Genomic DNA, 18,476 nt, shown 5'->3' on the forward strand with positions numbered 1-18,476 from the left:
ATTCGAATCCATCTTTGCTGTTCATGGGTCTAATTTTAGACATTCTGTTGCGGAGGAGAGGCAATCAGAGTCAACAACATTTGCCTGAGAGGTTATTAGAGATAATCCAATGTCCTTTTTCCAACTCTTAGGGCATTAGGAGAGTCCAGTGCTAATGGTGCTCAATCAGGTAATTAGAGAGATGCCTCTCTAACAGCCAGATAATTAATCACTGATGTCTTCACTTCCTTTTTTTTTTTTTTTTTTTGTCTCGGTAATGCGAATGTAAAATAATGGAGGAAAAAAAAAAATGTTTTCCTTTCCGAGTTAGGCAAAATGTCCTGATTTTAAACAATCTAATTAACTTCTGGTCATAAGGCAAAAGGGGGCTGTTAAGACCGAGGTGAAAATTGGGTTCTGCATAGTCCATTATTTGATTAGGAAACATTGGCTAAGAGACAGAAAAAGATTAAGGAAAGAGAGAGCGAGAGAGAGATTTAGAGCCCTAGCTATTATAAATGCTGTTTTACAATAGGGGAAAAAAATAACAAATAATAAATGACCAAAATGAGTCTGGTTTTGAAAAGGCCCAAATTGGCACATTTCACGTGGACTTCCAGAAACCAGCCTTGGAGGAAAAAGAAACACGGCCTACGTCAAAAATAAGAACAAGTAAAACAGCTTAGGCCATAAAACTTGAACTGAAAAAAATGAACAACAAAAGCTGAGCTGACATGAAGAAAAAGTGACCTATAGTAATTCTCCCAGAATGGTGAAAGCTCTGTTGTTGGTTAAACTGTAAATAAAGGTGCAGCCGGCAGGAGATCCACTGGAGCAGAACCAGGTCAGAGCTGACAGACTGTAGGCTTTATACGAGATTCAGGCCTGCACTCACGGGGTCGATCTCGCCATCTCCTGTATAAAATGAGAGGATTGTGTAAATGCAGCTGTTTGCTGTAGGGCTGGTAGAAAGGGAGAGGTGTGTAGCGCTCGTTTAACTCGAGTTGGCGTGCGATGACTCCCTCAGATTAGCCGGCAACACGGCCCTCTTGTGTTCGAGCTCCCTTCAGCACCTCCCGCCAGCTCTGATAAAGCCTCGCGCCAAATCACCAGCTCTCAGCATCTGCTGCATCAGGAACGGACATGCCAACAGGCATGCCGCCATACACACACTCACTCTCCTCCTCTCTCTCACTTAAGTTTAAATCACTGGGTTGAAACGAGAAGGACATGACGGTGTGCGTTTTCCAGTTTAAGCAAGAAGCATTCGAGGAAATCGTTCAAGCTTGCTTCTGTGAGCAAGACGTGAGGTCTGGAAGAACACCACCTTAGTCGACAATGGCAAGGATTCATTTATGGATGGAAAAAACGATGAAAAAGGACAAGACCTGCATATTAAAAGGATTTTTCTCTTGTGTTAAAAATAATGGGTATCGCATGCTCAAAAGCCCAACAATGCCACGGCCATCCGTGGCCTGGAGTCCAAGAGAGCAAAATCAGCCGTGCTTTCTATGTGGGAGCGATGACTTGACTTTCCCCTGTCAATCAGTGACGGACCAGCCAATCGTGACTGTCTGTGAGCTGAGGTACGTGGAAGCTTTCCTCCAAGTGTTCAGCTGACCTGTGACGTAGCATTAACAACTAACGGTATGTAAAGATACAGTGACTGCTTGGACGTTCGGAGAACACGCGCCATCCTTCACCCTTCCCTGGATGGGAGCGGTCATGTGGGGTAAAATGGGGTAAAAATCCTCACGTCAAACTTGTGAAAACTTTGCAGTCAATTAGCCGTGTGGCCTAGCAAGCAGAACACGCTATTTATATTGTTAATGCTCTTTCAGAGACGAGAAACGTTTCATATGAATCTGTTTCCGTACTAAATCATGGTTATGTAATGAGTTTACTTAAAAAAAATAAAATTATCATTATTTTATTTTTATTTTTTTTACTACTCAAGCAATGCCTCAAGCATTTTCAATGGGGGGGAACACATTTGAGCACACCAACCCCAAAAACTGTGCAATTCCCATTTACCACACAGGGCAGAACATGACAAGCGTGTTTCCTAATTGTACCTAAAGCTAACAGTCCCCTCCCTGCCTGCAGCTGTCTTTTCAATTAAAGCCGCCGATGTGCGTGCCCTCTGAATGTTTCTCCCAGTGGGACAGTTTATCGGGGGTTTCCTGTTTGTTGTCGGGGGAGTAATTGCATCTCAGCTGCTCTTTTCTCTTACTGTGCTTCCAGCCTGCTGACAAAAAGGCCTTTTTAATATTCCCTTTTATTTAAACATGCTGGTGTGTGTGGGCGGGGTCTTACGCTTTCTGTCTGTATCTGACATTATAGAAATTTCTGCATGAAACGTGCCTTACTAAAGGGACCTGTCAGGCTAAACTCTAAAAGACAACACAGTGTTCTGTGATTAGGTGCATGTGTGTTTGTGGTTATTTGTACAAATCATTTAAAAGTTGTACTCATGCTGATGCTCTGCTAGACACGTGAGGCTTTGAGGCGGTGTGAAATGCTGCGGTAAGTTTGGCGTGCAGGATTTGGAGCAGCGGGTCAGGCTGACAGAAAGCGCGAGCTTCCCAATCTCTCGCTACGGCAACTGTAGTGCTTTGAAGTGCTAATTATATTAGTTACATAGAGACAATCCCTGCGCTGACAACACAGATATCATCAGCCATTAATACGAGGTGAAATTGGAGACGGCTTCAAAGAAACTGCTTCACACAGCAAAAAAAACTAATCAGTGTAAGTCAGGGGTGATCATTTAGCATGCATTATATGGTATAGTACGCAAATGACAGCTGCTGTTCAGAAATTTGGGCTCATATGACCTACAGTTGGATCCAGCATAGCGCTATGATATTAGATAGCAAGAAAAAAAGTTGCCGTTGTTAAACAATTAATGAGAAACCTCTCAAAGAAACCAGTTACTCCATATGTCCAGTTTAATTTGTAAAGCTGTCAAAATAAAAATGATTAGTTTGAATCTTTGAAAAGAAAGGGAACAAACAAGGTATATACAAAATAACAATAAACGACTAATTGTCATTTCCCAATCCTTTGAACGAGAATGTGAGAAAACATCTTTTTTCTGCCGACCTAAGATGTTCAGCTGAAGCGACTACACCATGTGTATCATTACCTTGTGTGTATACACCAGCTAGATGGTGCGAGCTTATCATATTTCGGATGTTTACAATTAGTTTCTTAGCGGAAAGTTGGGAAATATTCGCTGTTATAATGCTGGAATAAGTCAAACATTGTCTAAAATATACTGGTTCGTTGCTAAGAAGGAAGAAGAAGAAATTAGAGGTGGTCACTGCATTGGATTTATAACTGGCTGAGTTAGCTAGCTAGCTTGCTTTATTTTTGTTTGGCAAATAAATGCATTACACAGTCAAGTTTTCAGCTGTTTAGGATACAACATGAACCTTGAACTGGGGTCTGGATCTTAAATGTTTGAAAGCGTCTATGAATAGTGACTTACATCTTCATTTGTAAGAGTACGGGCCACAGGAGATTACTGTACATTCTTGTTGCCTTGCCTTCAGAAGAAATTCTGTAAATGGCCCTCACATAATACTTCCTTAGATTTATATCGGGCATATATAAACTAGAGCTGCATATTTCATCGCATGCAAATTCTTAAAATCCTTATATCTAAATAGAGAAATCAAAATCGTAGTGGATAATAGCCCAGTTTCACACTTTTCCAAGATCTCAATATCTTCAGGATATTTACCCATGGTTGTGAGAAGCATGGAAATACATCCTGCTAATCACATCATCATGACCACCAATTGGGATTGCGTCAGGTTCCTTCCTCTCACCTTTTCTGAGCTGGACGTTGAACTTGCGGCCGATCTTTTTGGTGAAGCCTGTGGAGGTCGTACTCTTGCTGGATGGACTGATGATGGGTGCTGATCCAGGATAAGGCTGGTTTTGCTCCATTTGGGAAGACGGGGTCTGGTGATTAAAGTTAGGAGGAGGTCGGGTCTTGGACATTCTTTTAGGACTGTAATCAATGCCTCCGATCACCACACTACCCCTTTCCCCAGGTTTGGATTCAACAGTTAGTCGGCTAAGACCGGGACCAGCTTTGGGGTCAGCGGGCAGCTGTTTGGGAACAGGACAAGGAACTCCAGGGCCAGGAACTCCAGGGCCCGGCTGAACACCGAGCTCACTCTGGGAGAACTGTTCATACTGTACTTTCCTCACTGCTGGAACCACATGGAACAGGATGAATGGGGTACGCATGGCCTGCCTGAATAAGTCCTGTGCTCTGGAAGAGTGAAAAACAAACACGTAAATAATGAGAAAAAAACAGATAAATCAACAAAAGGCACTGTGAAATGTCCAGATGCACACATGTGCACACCAAGGGATCAAATCATGCAATTTGGTCACAGACATTTGAGACAAACAGTCTTTTTCCTGTAGTGGAGACACTTGTACAGTTAAGAGGAAGACTCAGTCAGAGGTCAGCAAATCAGCATTACTAATCGCTGGCTAATTGCGCTACTGCAGCTGGAAATGAGGCTAATTCACATATTACATTATCTACCATTTACATAATCACAAAGCCTTGGGGAGAAAGCAGGGATGCATTAGAGCCCAAGGCCAATATCTGTGTCCACACAGAGAACAAGGGCACTGCATATAATCTAATCGAAACCTTCAGAAACCTGTAAGTGGTGATCACACAAATATTGAACATGGGAACTTTTGGGAAAAGGGAACTGGGAAAGTAGAAATTCAAAAAGAGAGCAAGCATGCACAGTTCAAAAAAAGTACGTGGAAAGTAAAACAAAAACCATGTCTCAAAATGTGTAGTTTGGGTACTGTTTGGCAGTTGGTAATGAAATATCTGCTCAGAGGAGAAACTCTCTCTGGTTGGGTAAATGGGAGGAAAAGCCAATGACCCACATGACATGGACCACCAACATTCAACCAATCAGGGCAAGGAGGCGCCTTTTTCCCTACATGCCCAGGTTTTGCACTACCATTCAGGTGTGCTATCATTAGGCAGCATGTTTTGCTGCCGGGTCCCCGGTTCACCCCATATCCATATGGCTTTCCTCCAGGTTCCCTGGCTTCCTCCCACCTTCCAAAAACACGCTACTAGGTGAACTGGCTAGGCTAAATTTCCCCTAGGTCTGAATGTGTGTCTGTGGTGCTTTGCAGTGGATTGGCATCCCATCCAGGGTGTATTCCTGCCTCATGCCCAGTTTTTGGAATTGGCTCTGGGCAAGCATGAAGCAGTTCTTGAAAATGAATGAGTGCAAAAACTATCGGGAGGACTTGAAAACAGCTAGCTTCATTTAAATCAAGTCAGAAATTGGATAAAATACAAGAACCATTAAACAATGAAGTGTGGAAAGCTGGCTGCACTCAGTGGACACGGCCTGCCCTGTGGTTTGGATTTTTTTTTTTTTTTTTTTTGCAAACGAACCAACATTATGAGCAAGTAAGACATGACACCCCACAATATAAATTACAGGAAAACCAATCAGTCCAGAATTTAAGATGTTTCTTTTGTGTCACTTTTGTCATGGTTCAATGATAAGAGGTAATTTGAATTTTTTTTTTTTTTTTTTGGGCAATTTAGTACAGAACGTTGAGATCCTAGATACACAAGTATATCTCAGCACATAAGACGCTTACCTTCACAATACAACGCGTAAGCACAAAGGATTATGAGAAAGAAAGCGCGCTGGGAAAAAAAAAATGCCGTCACCCATGTGCGAGTGTGAGTGTGTGACAGGCACTGAGCAGCTTCTGTAATAAGCTCTTCATTTAGTTCAGTCTCTGCATCTAGAGAGTAATGCAGCCTCACCGAAAGACCTCTCTTCATTCTTATGCTAATTCACCCTTCCAAAATCAAGTAAACAACAGTGTGCACGTGTGTGTCTATGCATGTGCGTGTGCGCGCGCGCGCGTGTTAACGAGCAGAGCCGTGGCACGCAGCTAATCACACAGCTCCCCGCCTCTGATTGAATAATAAACGACTCCATCAATGCATCATTACACTGAGTTAGATTAAGCAGCACTAAATATTTATCCATGCAAAACAATCCAATAAAGATTAGAATATCTCTGAGTCGAAACTCTGCATGCCACCCAGTCAGAAACGAGAGATGAAGGGATGAAAGGAGTTAGTGAGAGACTAGAGGGGGCGAGAAGAAAACAGGCACAGAGATAGAATCTGATGAGTTTTTCTTTCTGATCTCGGGGTTATCAGCATCTCGCTTTGTTTACTGCGAGCTGCAGAGAGAAAAGATGGCCGAAGCTAAAGAACTGCTCAGGTGTAGATTTAGTGTGTAAATTGTGTCGGCCCTCTGCCCAGGGCAGAGAAACCTACACAGACAGTGTTTAGATAAATGATGTGAAATAAAAAATGGCAGAAAAGTTTTTTCAGTGAGTGTGTGTGTGTGTTAACTGTACTCAGGGAAAACCTGCTGTTTTGGATTCTGTGCTTATACCACGGTTGCCACACCTTGAGATATTGTTCAGATGTTTTATTTCAACACAGCTGTCAGGTTTGTGTCGTTAAAAACGCTCGTGTGAATTAGTTCAATGTGTCACGCATCCCATCTCAAGCCACCGATGCGAACTCCACAGCAGCATTTCAGACCTAGTAACGGAGGCCTGAGCCGTTATTAGAGAGCTCCGTTTATTTTTCATTTCATGCTGATAATATAAAAAAAATAGAATAAATAAACAAACAAATATCGAAAGGGCTACCTTTTCAGCTTTTTTTTACTGCAGAAAATACAACGAATAAATAAATAAATATTGATACTTGTTCTCCGGCTTTTCTGTCTCATTACCACAATCACCCATGCGCTCACGCTCTTTCTTTTTTGCGCTCTCTTTCTCTCTATCCCTCCCTCCCTCTCTCTCTCTCCGAAATAACTGTATATCAATGGCTCAAGCCTCCGCTTCGCCTCGGGGCCGCATTACCAGCACGGGTGTGCATTATTTTTCGAATAATTCAGCAGCCCGTCGTCAATTATTCCTTATTCTTGCCGTCATGTTGTTAGATCTGTATGCTGTGCTGGACGGTAGGCTAACTTTTCTGTTAGTTCAGTTAACTTGGCGAAGTGATACAGAACTGTAATGCGGTCAGGACCCGACTGGAACTACTTTAGCGTCTGTCAGCCAATCAGAATCAAGAATGCAACAATGCTGTGATATGTAAATTTTATATATCTCAGTTATGCTTTACTGGGAAAAGAAAAAAAAACCTAGTCTATATTATTATTATTATTATTATTATTATTATTATTATTATTAAATTATTGAGTTAGTGTGTCCAAATTATTGTGTGTGGTGATCAAACATACACTACAGATGCAGTTGATGGAGGTATTAAGTTTAAAAAAAAAAAAAAAAAACTTTTAACATTACTCTAAAGGAGTAACAGTGGCCACATGGTATAATTAGGCTCATTAGGGTGGAAACCTTTTCACAGCGCACAATATGTATGACATTTGGCTTTACTAATGAGGTGAGAGCAACCCAGTACCAGTTAATTATTCAACTTTTTTTTTTCCCCCCAGAAGGCTCATGAGGTACAATCAAACTGGCACAAAAAGTAGTTTAAAATCAAATTATTTGCTTGTGAAACTAATAATAATAAAAAAAGTTGTCAATGACTACATTTCCATGCACATCAAATTCCGTTTAAGGTTTGTATTCAGGTTTCAGCCATATTCTGAACACGATGTTTACGTGTGTACAGGCATCGGAATATTCCTGTATACATGGCTGTACTAAGTGTGCCCTTGTTGCTATTCCTAAATACCTAGCCTTCAGCTAAGTATCAGTTAGCACCCACAGTTCCTTGCAGACTGAGCCTGTGCATATATCTCCTTTCAGTGGATTTTCTGAATAAGGTGTTTACATCAACAGATTTCTGATTAAAACAGGCATATTCCAGGGGTGGGAATCATAATATTATCTTAATCTGAATCGGACTGCAGCGTTTACATGACTCAATTAGAATACTGCCTAATATTTAGTGACGTGCCTTGCTTTACTGATTGTGATGAATCATATTATACTGTCACATACACCACATGTAAATAAATGTGCATGTGTTTTTGTATGTGTATAAAAAAAAGTGGGTTAGGGGCAGACATGCTGTATATCATACGGTGGATAAAGGTCTGCGTGGGTGTTCGCATATTTAGTACTTGTTGGGAAATGAGAGCTAGCAGTAAATCAATAGAGGAAGGCGTGGCCCTTGTTGTGTGTGTGTGGGTGGGTGTGGGTGGGTGTGGGTGGGTGGGTGAAAATCCAGGCTCAGTCTTTCACTGTGAGATTACTGAAAGTTAACAGAGCAGGGGAGCTACACATACGATGTAGCACGATTAAAATCTGATACCTCAGTGACAGTATCACCCTTCCACTCTCTTTCTAAATCACTGTGAATGTGCAGAAGGAAAGAAAAAACAGAGAGAAAGAGAGCGAGAGAGAGAGACATAAAACAAAAAGCACAGAGAGGGAGGAGTAGAAGAGCATCTCTGACACTCAGGGCTGGACTGAGGAGAAGGGAGCACCTGAAAGTAAACACAGCAGAGGGTGTTACAGAGAAGAGTAGAGAGATGTTATAGGGAACAGCGTTACAGAAGAGAGGAGAAGGAACTTCACCCAACCCACACTGGAATAAAGGCTTACTGTTCAAATCGGATGTTGCGCAGGTCGTCGTTATTGATGCGCACGATGCAGTCGTTTTCCTGAAAGAGGGCCTCACGCTCGGCCTTTCCTCCTCTCTCCAGCCTCTTCACCAGCAGCCCCAGAGTCCTGCACAATCACACAGCGTGTTAATGACGAGCAGCTCAGGACTGGTCACACCACATAAGATATGATGCACACAGACCAAGAGCTGACCACACACTCAGACACCACAGATCATCAAAACCATGAAAGATTCATGCTATGATGATAATACAACCCCACTTGAGTTCATCAGTATCACGGTATCTGCTCACGATTTCATCCTTTCATTAGGACATTACGTGTTGCCGCATAGAAGAATTCGATTATCTGGTTATCTATGTCTAAAGGAACTTTGTACATGACTGTTTTATTAAAACGAAATAGAAATAGCAATCCAACGGTCACGACAATATGTTCATAGTTAAAAAAAAACACGTTTCATAAATCTTGTTGCATATTCTGAAAGAGTAAAAGAAAAAAAAAAGCATTTTTCTTATAAAATACATCAATAAGATAAAATACAGCACAAAACTGCCATGACTGTAACCTTATTGGGATGTTAATTTCATAAAAGTGTGCTTTTAAGAAACACTTGAAACGTGATTCAAATTCAACCAATTAAAAACGGTAATTCATGATTAATATATATTTAAAAAATGTTATAGTTACAGTTTCTACTTGAGTTTATCTGGAAGAATTTATTGCGTTAACAGTTGAATTTATTCAACATACCAAGATAAAAATACAAATTTTTTCTTTAATAAGTTTGAGTGAATGAAAGTATCCAGATTTTATTTCATTTTTAATATTATTGGTATACAGCAGAGGTTCCTAACCTTTTGCAACTAAAGCCCCCCCAAGCCTTCCCTATCATGTGACACGCCCCCTATAATCTGTTTTTGATATATAGATAGATTTTTTTTGTGTGTGCATTTTTTTATTTTATTTTTCATAACTTTTATAATTTTTTTTAAATAACTTATGACTTTTATAAAACTATATAATGGACAGGTATGGAACATGAATGATCAGACGTTTCTGAACATACTTTGAGCTACTTTGGACAAGAGAACTAGGCTGTAATAACGTGGACTATTTGACATGTAAAACATGTCGCGTTATATTCGTCGTGCGTTCTAAAAACATTCACATAAGGATGATGTAAATGGGGTCGAAGGGCACGTCTCGTTATCCATGACGTCGTTAAATCTCCGGCTCTTAACTGAGCAGACGCAGAGAGAGGTGTGAGTGCAGCGGGAAAACAAGGCCTCGCGCCTGCAGGACAGTTCTGGCGACATTTGGAAAGTCGCTAAGATTCGTCCAAAAGGTCGCTAGGCGTTATTTTGGTTTTGCAAAATAAAAAGTCGTTAAGTTGGAAACACTGGTCTGCATTGACAGCTACATAAAAGGCAGACTAAGCTCCGCCTCTCCCCAACAAAAAGAAAATACATAAATAATTTCAATTTATGCACATCCTATTTGAAAAGCAATAAAATACACCGAGGACCCAAATGACACAATGTCTGAATTCTAAAAAAAAAATCCCCCCTGGTTTGAGAACCACTGGTATACAGTATGACAGTAAAACCCGTTTTATCAAGTGACTGTGCTTGCGTCCGAAAGGTAGACGCGCGTGTACAGGTGACGATCTTATGTATACAGGTATAACATCAAAACTGCAGTGATATCAGATTTTCTTACCATACGCTACTGCGATACCATCACACACTTAGTCCAGAGCACACAACAAAACAAGAAACGAATCCGAAAAAATCGCCACAGAACAGAACACCCAGAAAGCATGGATACAGAACCGTGTACCAGAGCTTCACAGGCTTGATGGACAGAAAACAGACAGCAAACAGTCTGCACCTTCATCATTTTATAAAGAGGGCAGAAGAGGCAATGAAGAGTTGGCGAATTTCAGAAGTAAAACTTCAAACTTTATTAAGAAGGAAGCCGAGGTGATATGAAGGTGATGCTCCACTGTGAATATGAGTCAGATTGAATGTATCTCAGCCAAACTATATTCCACTGAGCTGCTCAGAGGCTTAGCCATGAATCTTCACACATCAAAACTGACACTAGAAACTGGAGCTGAGGTTTGACATATAGAAATTCTCTCGACTGCTGTGGTGTCAGATTCTCGGCTGTGTGTTGTGAAGGGCACTGTCGCGAGTAATCCACAAACTCTGAGATGCGATCATTTCCAGGCAGCTCCATCGCACAGTCAGATTTGACAAGTTTAAAAAGTGAATGGGGAAAAAGGGCAGGTCTTAAGAAGACGCGTGCAAAGTCTGTGCCGCATCAGTATTCCTTTCCAATACGCTATCTTTCACTTCAAACAGTAAAAATAATCAGTCGCTCTGCTTAGGTTTCTGATGTGTGTTTGTGTGTGTGTGTGTGTGTGTGTGTGTGTGTGTGTGTGTGTGTAAGGGTAAATGAAAGATATCATGAGCTCACAGGCAGTCAAACTCTGCTGCAAGTTTATAGCGGTTGCTAAGGCACAGATAGAGACCTGTCTGTTAATACGCTTTACTAAAAAACACAGCGATGAAAGGTGTGAGAAATACCAATAACGTCACTTATACAGAAAGCTGACGAATGAAAGGAAGGAAACCAACATTAGGCGCGTTAGTAAAGTTTTGGGCCACCACAAGCTGCCAGAACAATGGCAGTGGGACAAAGGCTTCAGTGTTCCTTGCCATTCTGCAAGTCTCAGGAACTGTACTAGAGCAATGAGCACCGTTCTTCCAGAAGATCGTTGACCAAGACAGTTGGTGTTTTGATGATGGTGGTGGAGAGCGCTGTATAACACATCACTCCAAAATCTCCCACAGGTGTTAAACAGGGTTGAGATCTGGTGACTGTGAAGGCCATAGTGTATGATTTATATAGGTTTTATTCTCATCAATCCATTCAGCGACCCCTTGTGTCCGGTGGATGTTGTTGGGGTCATCCAGAATTCATCCCGATTCAGGATAGACAATTAAGACATTTGTGTGTCTGTGTGTGTGTGTGCGCGCGTGAGAGAGAGAGAGAGAGAGAGAGAGACAGAGAGAGAGAGAGAGAGAGAGAGAGAGAGAGAGAGAGAGAGAGAGAGAGAGAGAGAGAGAGAGACAGCATGGGAGAGAGAGAGCACGGGGGAGAGAGAGAGAAAGCGAGCACGGGGCGGGGGGAGACAGAGAGAGAGAGAGAGAGAGCATGGGAGAGAGAGAGCACGGGGGAGAGAGAGAGAAAGCGAGCACGGGGCGGGGGGAGACAGAGAGAGAGAGCACGGGGGGAGAGAGGGAGAGAGAGAGAGAGAGAGGGAGGGAGAGAGTGGGAGAGAGAGAGAGAGGGGGGGGGGAGAGTGGGAGAGAGAGAGAGAGGGCACGCATTGGAGAGTGCGGGGGAGAGAGAGAGAGGAAGAGAGAGAAAGGGAGGGAGGGAGGAAGCGCGGGAGATAGAGAGAGAGCGAGATAGAGAGAGAGAGCACGAGAGAGAGAGGGAAGAGACAGAGAGCGTGGGAGAGTGGGGGGGGATGGAGCACGAGATATTCTTGATATTTTTTGGGACCACAGGTGTAGGCAGTGACCAGGAGCAAAGAGCCATGACTTTGGTGAGAATGAATCAGTTCCTCTTGTTCACTTTCAGAAACAAAAAGTGTTTTCAGTGATTTCAGGTGGTGAAAATTAGACGACAAAATATGCAACAAAAGCATCGTCTGACTCTCTGCATGATTTACAAACCATTAATCATCACTTTTGCTCCTGATCACATTGAGTAATCCTGCTGTTTGTTCTTATTTGTTATATACATAAACCACTGAATTCATTCAGCTGTATTTAGTAAGTAATTTACTACTAAAGTGTGACAACGGGTTTTAAGGCACGGTAAAGGACTTCTGAGAATGCATTTGAAAATAGGATTCGGGTAGTGTGTGCGTGCTTGATGAGGTCTCAGTAGCCAAGTAACAAGTAATGTTACCGTAATCGGGTCTGAAAACACCATCGTACCTTTGCAACACGCTGGCATTTTAACAATAAAAGGTATTCACGCGGACGCAAGCAAAACAATAACCCCAGGCCAGCCATTTAAATGACTGAACAAACGGACGAATGAATCATGAAGAAATCAATAATTATAGTAACCAAAATACACAAAGTAATGATACAGATATAGACAGGGAGAACCGCTGAGACAGAGAGAAACACCTAGAGATGAAGGAGAGTGGACACCTACAGATAAACAAATGGTCTCAAACGTCCTCACAGCATCATCACAGAGGTGTAACGCAACTCCTGCAGACACCGATGCTGTTTTTTTTTAGCCTTAGGAGATTAAACACTTACACACATACAGCGTAATGATGCACTATTATGTGCAAGTGGAGCCGCACATGCTTTATCTTCATAAAGTAGACAACGACTGACCAGGAGTGTGAGCCAAACTCCCACAGGACCGATCCATGATCTGCTGTGCTTCATTATTCATAAGCTATTAATGTTGGACTGAAGCGAGAGAAGATTGAAGTGACCCTGCTCGGCCCAGCCTTTCGGTCCCTCGTTTGATTAAAATGATTTCAGCACTAACAACAGGAATATGAGCGAGGTTTCTCAGTCGGGTAGGGGGATCTCAATCTGGAGCTGTCCCAGCTGCAGCCATTAGGAAACACTCAGACGTGACTAGCTGAATCTGCAGCTCCATCATTATCCGATCGGCGGCAGAGCCGCCCGCCGCTTGAGTGATGGCCCAGAATGCTTAGCGAGAAGGAGACCACCTGTTCTCCTCCACTGCCTTTAATTGAATAATAATGCAATCAGAATCCATTTATGCGCCGCAATTACACCGCTGGTTGTTTACAGTTCACACTGGTCACGAGATGAGATCTCATTATTGGAATAATGTATTCACAATCCTTGGAGTGAGCACGCATGTGTGTGTGTGCGCGCGCGAGTGCACATGCGTATTAAAAATGTATTTCTTAACAGCATATGCTTGGTTCCAGTTTCAGAACGAACACAGCATCTATTTTAAAACTCTTCCTCTCGCTCTGCGCTACTGGTTTGACCCCCGTGGCTTCTGTCCGAATGCTAATGAGAGACAGCAGCCTGAGACACACCGGCATAGGCCCTGATGAAGCCATTAGCTAGGGATGTGATGCACAGCTGACTGTGCTGGTTAGAGATATTTGTTATTTTGACACTGATTATAGAGCATGCAGGAGTTATGCAGCATCTGAAGACACATTTCAGGCAGGGAGGGACGAGATGAAATCACTTTTGTGCAGTTCTGGAAGGCACGTAATGCATTTTAAATGTCAGAAATAAAATAAATAAATACATTCGGGAAGGCCGACTGCCCTGTACAATTATTAATCTATTATTAATCTAATATTATACCCTAAAGAGGGTCCATCTAAACAATATTCAGAAGACCTCTTTATTTTAAGTCTTGCACGTTTCTATTTTATATAGGTTTTCAATTAAAGAGGTCTTTTTTTTACAACATTAATCTCTATTAGAAAAGGTCAACTATTTATAGCTCCGATTTAAAGCTCTTGAAACACCCTTGTGTTGTGAAAAAAAATCCTCGTAGGACCCGTAAGCAGGGCCATCTGATGACGCAGCAGACTTTCGTTCATTTGTTAGTGAATTTTCAAGGCGACCTTGGGCAAACACAGGGCCGTTACTGAAGGAGCCACCGTCACTGTTCGAGATGAGCTTTTACCCTGATTGGCTCTGGCGCTTTAGCTGGATTGGCTTGGCCGTGTTCCGCGCCCGTCTATGACCGTAAAGCTGCGTCTCATTCTGCGCTGCGAGTCCCGTGTCCCCTCTCGCAGTCTATAGAGGGATGCAAAGTGGCAGAATCATTCCTGCCACCCTGAGTGAACTCTCTCAAGACCCCAGCTATTGAATCTTCAATTTATTATTCAGAGAGAGCTCTGGAAGGAAGCCAAAGAAAATGGCATGTGCAGTCAAGGAGAAACCGCGCATGTTTCAGCGGCGCATTGTTGAGGAGGAGAGAAAATATGCCTCGCATTGTTGGAGAGAAGCAAGCCCTTTGATAAGATATGCTATGCAGACAGACAGAACAAATGTGGAACAATGTCAGTCACTGTCAAAAGCCTGAGAGGAGCTGTGAGAAAGAAGAAAGGAGAGAAAAGGAAGTGGGAGGGTCGAGGACAACATGGAGCGACGCGGCTAACGCGGTAGCGTTCCCAACATTCAATAACAGCGTGAAAGGAGAGAAAGAAAGATGGGTAATAGAGTTAGAAATAAAGACCACATGTGGTTATGGCTAACGAGCTAAATGGGTACGAGGTTTGTCGTGGATGAACTGAAATTCACCTTCTGTCTCTGGAGCTGAACGGCACTACGTGGATTCCCAGCGGCCCGCCGCCATTCGACACTTCCACCGGTTTGAGCAGGTCACTGCGGGACAACCACGGAGAACAGATAAAGAGAGAAAAAATAAAACAGCAGCAACAAAACCACACAACATTGGATAGTAGAAGAAAACAGGATAACACAGCGGTTTTTCTAGGTGGGAGGTTGAAAAGGCTCGTAGTTGTGCACTTCGACTAGTCTGGATCTCTTTCTACACAGGGCCATCTATAATCCAGACAGCCATTAAGACATGTGGGTCGATGAGGAACCCAAATAGACACCTCAATTAAGTGATTACAATCAGACTCAGGCCTGCAGCAGGCCGCGCGTGTCTGTGTGTGTGTCTGTTTGTGAAAATCAGCCCACAAGTCAGATCGTTGCACAGGAGACCGACTGTGAAGAGAACAGCGTGCTCCAATAACCTAAAGGCAATTTTATTAGCCCCGTGCTGCATTTGTTTGTATTGAATCTGAAATTAATCAAACCACATGCCATAAATGCTTTCTAGTTCAACTGAAGGCTAACAGAGTCTGCATTAGACAGGAGAATGGAGATACAAACGGTCCTTTATTTATGCCTCATTATGCAGCCTGGGCTTTTGAGCTTACTCTAGAGAGATCGAGTCCGCTCGGCCCACCGGTTCTATCCGTCCATTCTTGCCTTCGTCTCTCCTCCTCTCTTCTTCCTCTTCATCCTGTGGAGAACGGAAAACAGAAAGTGAGGCATGTCCCACACATAAGGTCTTCAGAAGTTACTTGGTTCATCCTTCTAGATGCATAACCCAAACCAGTGAGGGTTCCGAGTATAACCCATAACCATCCAAAGTAGCTTTAAGGAACCGTGGTATCTCGTGAGTCTCGTGTGTTTTAGAAGACGGCACTACAATCGCTACAAAAGAACCTGTAAACAAATTGTCTCATAAGCTTCAAAGGCAGCAATACGGCACTGTGTTACCAAGACAGGTGACTGCTACCTCGGAGTAATGTTAGCCGTTAGCTAGAAATAAAACTGAATCACACATAATCTTGCTGTTCACTCGGTTTGTAAGCAAACTACAAGCTAGCAAGATGTCTAGCATACACATACATCTACTAGCTCGAACAACCCTAGATGGAATAAAGTCATCATATCACTAAATATTCCGAATAAATCAGCTATTTTCTGTCAGGAAATGAAACCGATTACAAATAACGCAGATGTCCACTATGCTAGTTAACAATACGTTACTTAGCTGGCTAATTTGAGCTAATATACTCTAGCCCTAAAAATGCATAAAGATTAAAATAATTATTGAGCACTGAGCACTTGTGTGTGAATATGTGACAAGCTGGCAGGGATTGCCTATCCGAAATAACCGTCAAAACAATCGCAAATAAACTGTTTGTGGTGGATTATGGCTAGGACAATGAAGGATGTGTGTACGAGGTCTTCAAACAACAGTCCGATGGAGGGATTTCAGCAGGCAGTATTATGCAAGTGTTCAATACAGCTTGTGAAGGCAGCATTTGTTACTTTCCAGACACATTCCTGGTTTATCTCTCACTCTCATCTAATTTAGTAAGACATGAGACGAGTGACGGAGTATTTCAATGGTTCCACTGCAGCAATAGCAGAGCAAATGTCTGTAATCGATTACTCAGCTATAACCAATCAGCTGTAGGTCACCAGGGCTTGAGCTTGCATTTAATCAGATATAAGGGAAGGGATTTTTCTTCCCCCTCCGTCTTGCATCATATCCTACTTAGCCCTCTCTCTCAATTCTGACTTCATATCCGATCTGACTTCATTACCATCAGCAATACAGCCAGAGGTTTTGTCCACAAAGCTATGGCACTCATATTACTATCAGACTTCACATGCAAAGGACATTGGCTGTGTTTTCTTGTGCCTTGTTGTATTCATAAGAGAATAAGAGAGAAGCTTAATACACAATCAAGCACACTTGCATTAAATGGGGAAATATCTGCATAATGACGAGTGAACATTCCCTCTAATTTTGCTCAAGCCCTTGAACGGAGATCATTTCTAAGGCCAAGTGAGCGTCTAGACGCAAAGCGACAGCCTGCGCCGGTTTGTTAGCCACATATCAATATTCCGCCAGTCTCACCCTTAACCTTCGCCTCTCGCCGAAATGTCAAGCACGGCTAAATAAGCGCTTCGCCGTCTTTATATGGAAATGCATTCAGCCTTTTCAGACAATCATCCTCTACAAAATGTGTCATGCAGCCTGGAGAGCCTGTCTGGCCCTCTCTCGCTCGCCATTTCTTTCTCCTCCTCCGCCACACCGCTCTTCCTCTTCATCACCATCTCTCCCTCTCTCCTTCCCCTCCCGTCCTCTTTTCCTCTCCATCACTCCTTTGTCGGAGAGATTAGAGAAGGAGGTCATGAAAATTTCATCAGAAAACCTGAAGAAAAACACTGAACCGCTGCCTGTAAAAACGAGTCAATCACCTCTGTCTCAAAACACACCCCTACTGTCAGAGCTTTAATTACATGTCATCCACACATTAATTTATATGAAAAGTAGCTGAAAATAACAGACTTGTTCTGACACCGATCTCTCATGTGAACCTGTTTCACAATTTCAATTCAGACTCCAATTCCGAATGTTGAACAAATCGCCCACTTCACTCAATAAGAAGCAAACACTGATTTAAATTGCATACATACATTTACAAGCAAATAGAGGGCACTTCATCCATCACCATTCACACCTATTGTGCTTCAGGATTCGGGTAGACAATCACGAGTCAGTAAATATATATTGTGAGAAAGAATAAACAGAGGGAACATGTCTGGGGTAGAACACTAAGGGCAGATTGTCGGTGACTGCAACACACGCCTGCGTTGTTTTTGACAGCTCTAAGATGGCGTGGAGGAGCTAGGCTGCTTCACATTCATCACCACTGACACTGGCAAGTCATTAACTCCAGTAACAGAAGCTGCTCAAGGCATAGAAAGAGAGAGAAGATCTCCCAGCTTCACTGTTTGTGGAGAGAAAACATTATGTGATGTGAATACACCCTCAGTGGAGTGTCTCTGTTTGTATTAATTGGATTTTTAAAAAGGTAGGAAATGGAGGGAGAGAAGTGTAGATCACCAAAGAGACCCAAAGATGGAGCTTCTGTTCAGATTTCTGAACATCAGTTGTGCAGGTCAAATATGGAAACCCTCTTTGGGAGCTTCCTACCTAAAGCCTAGATGGAAAGCCTGGTACCATCACAAAGTTCACGTGGAAAGCATTGTTCATCTTCGTAAATTCAAAGTGGAAAGCATGGCATCACCACATTCCCGAATTTGGTGATGGCACCTTACAAAATTCCGAGTGGAAAGCGCTGTATCTTAACAAATTCAGAGTGTTAAGCTTGGTATCTTCCCAAAGTTTGGGTGGAAAGC

At 42.6% G+C, this 18,476-nt stretch overlaps 1 protein-coding gene across 4 annotated transcripts in view; it reads right to left on the minus strand.

The window, feature by feature from the left end:
- The window catches only part of pard3aa (par-3 family cell polarity regulator alpha, a), a 433,956-nt gene that overhangs the window by 214,337 nt on the left and 201,143 nt on the right, over nucleotides 1-18,476 (minus strand). For all 4 annotated transcript variants that reach the window (XM_047158283.2, XM_017479944.3, XM_047158282.2 and 1 more), the window contains exons 6-9: nucleotides 15,689-15,774; nucleotides 15,042-15,125; nucleotides 8,668-8,793; nucleotides 3,816-4,267 (exon numbers count right to left, since the gene is read on the minus strand). In XM_047158283.2, the coding sequence (XP_047014239.1) occupies nucleotides 3,816-4,267; nucleotides 8,668-8,793; nucleotides 15,042-15,125; nucleotides 15,689-15,774 (748 nt within the window). The remainder of the gene's footprint in view (nucleotides 1-3,815; nucleotides 4,268-8,667; nucleotides 8,794-15,041; nucleotides 15,126-15,688; nucleotides 15,775-18,476) is intronic.

The sequence above is a fragment of the Ictalurus punctatus genome, chromosome 1 (assembly GCF_001660625.3).
Source record: "Ictalurus punctatus breed USDA103 chromosome 1, Coco_2.0, whole genome shotgun sequence".
Taxonomy (NCBI): Eukaryota; Metazoa; Chordata; class Actinopteri; order Siluriformes; family Ictaluridae; genus Ictalurus; species Ictalurus punctatus.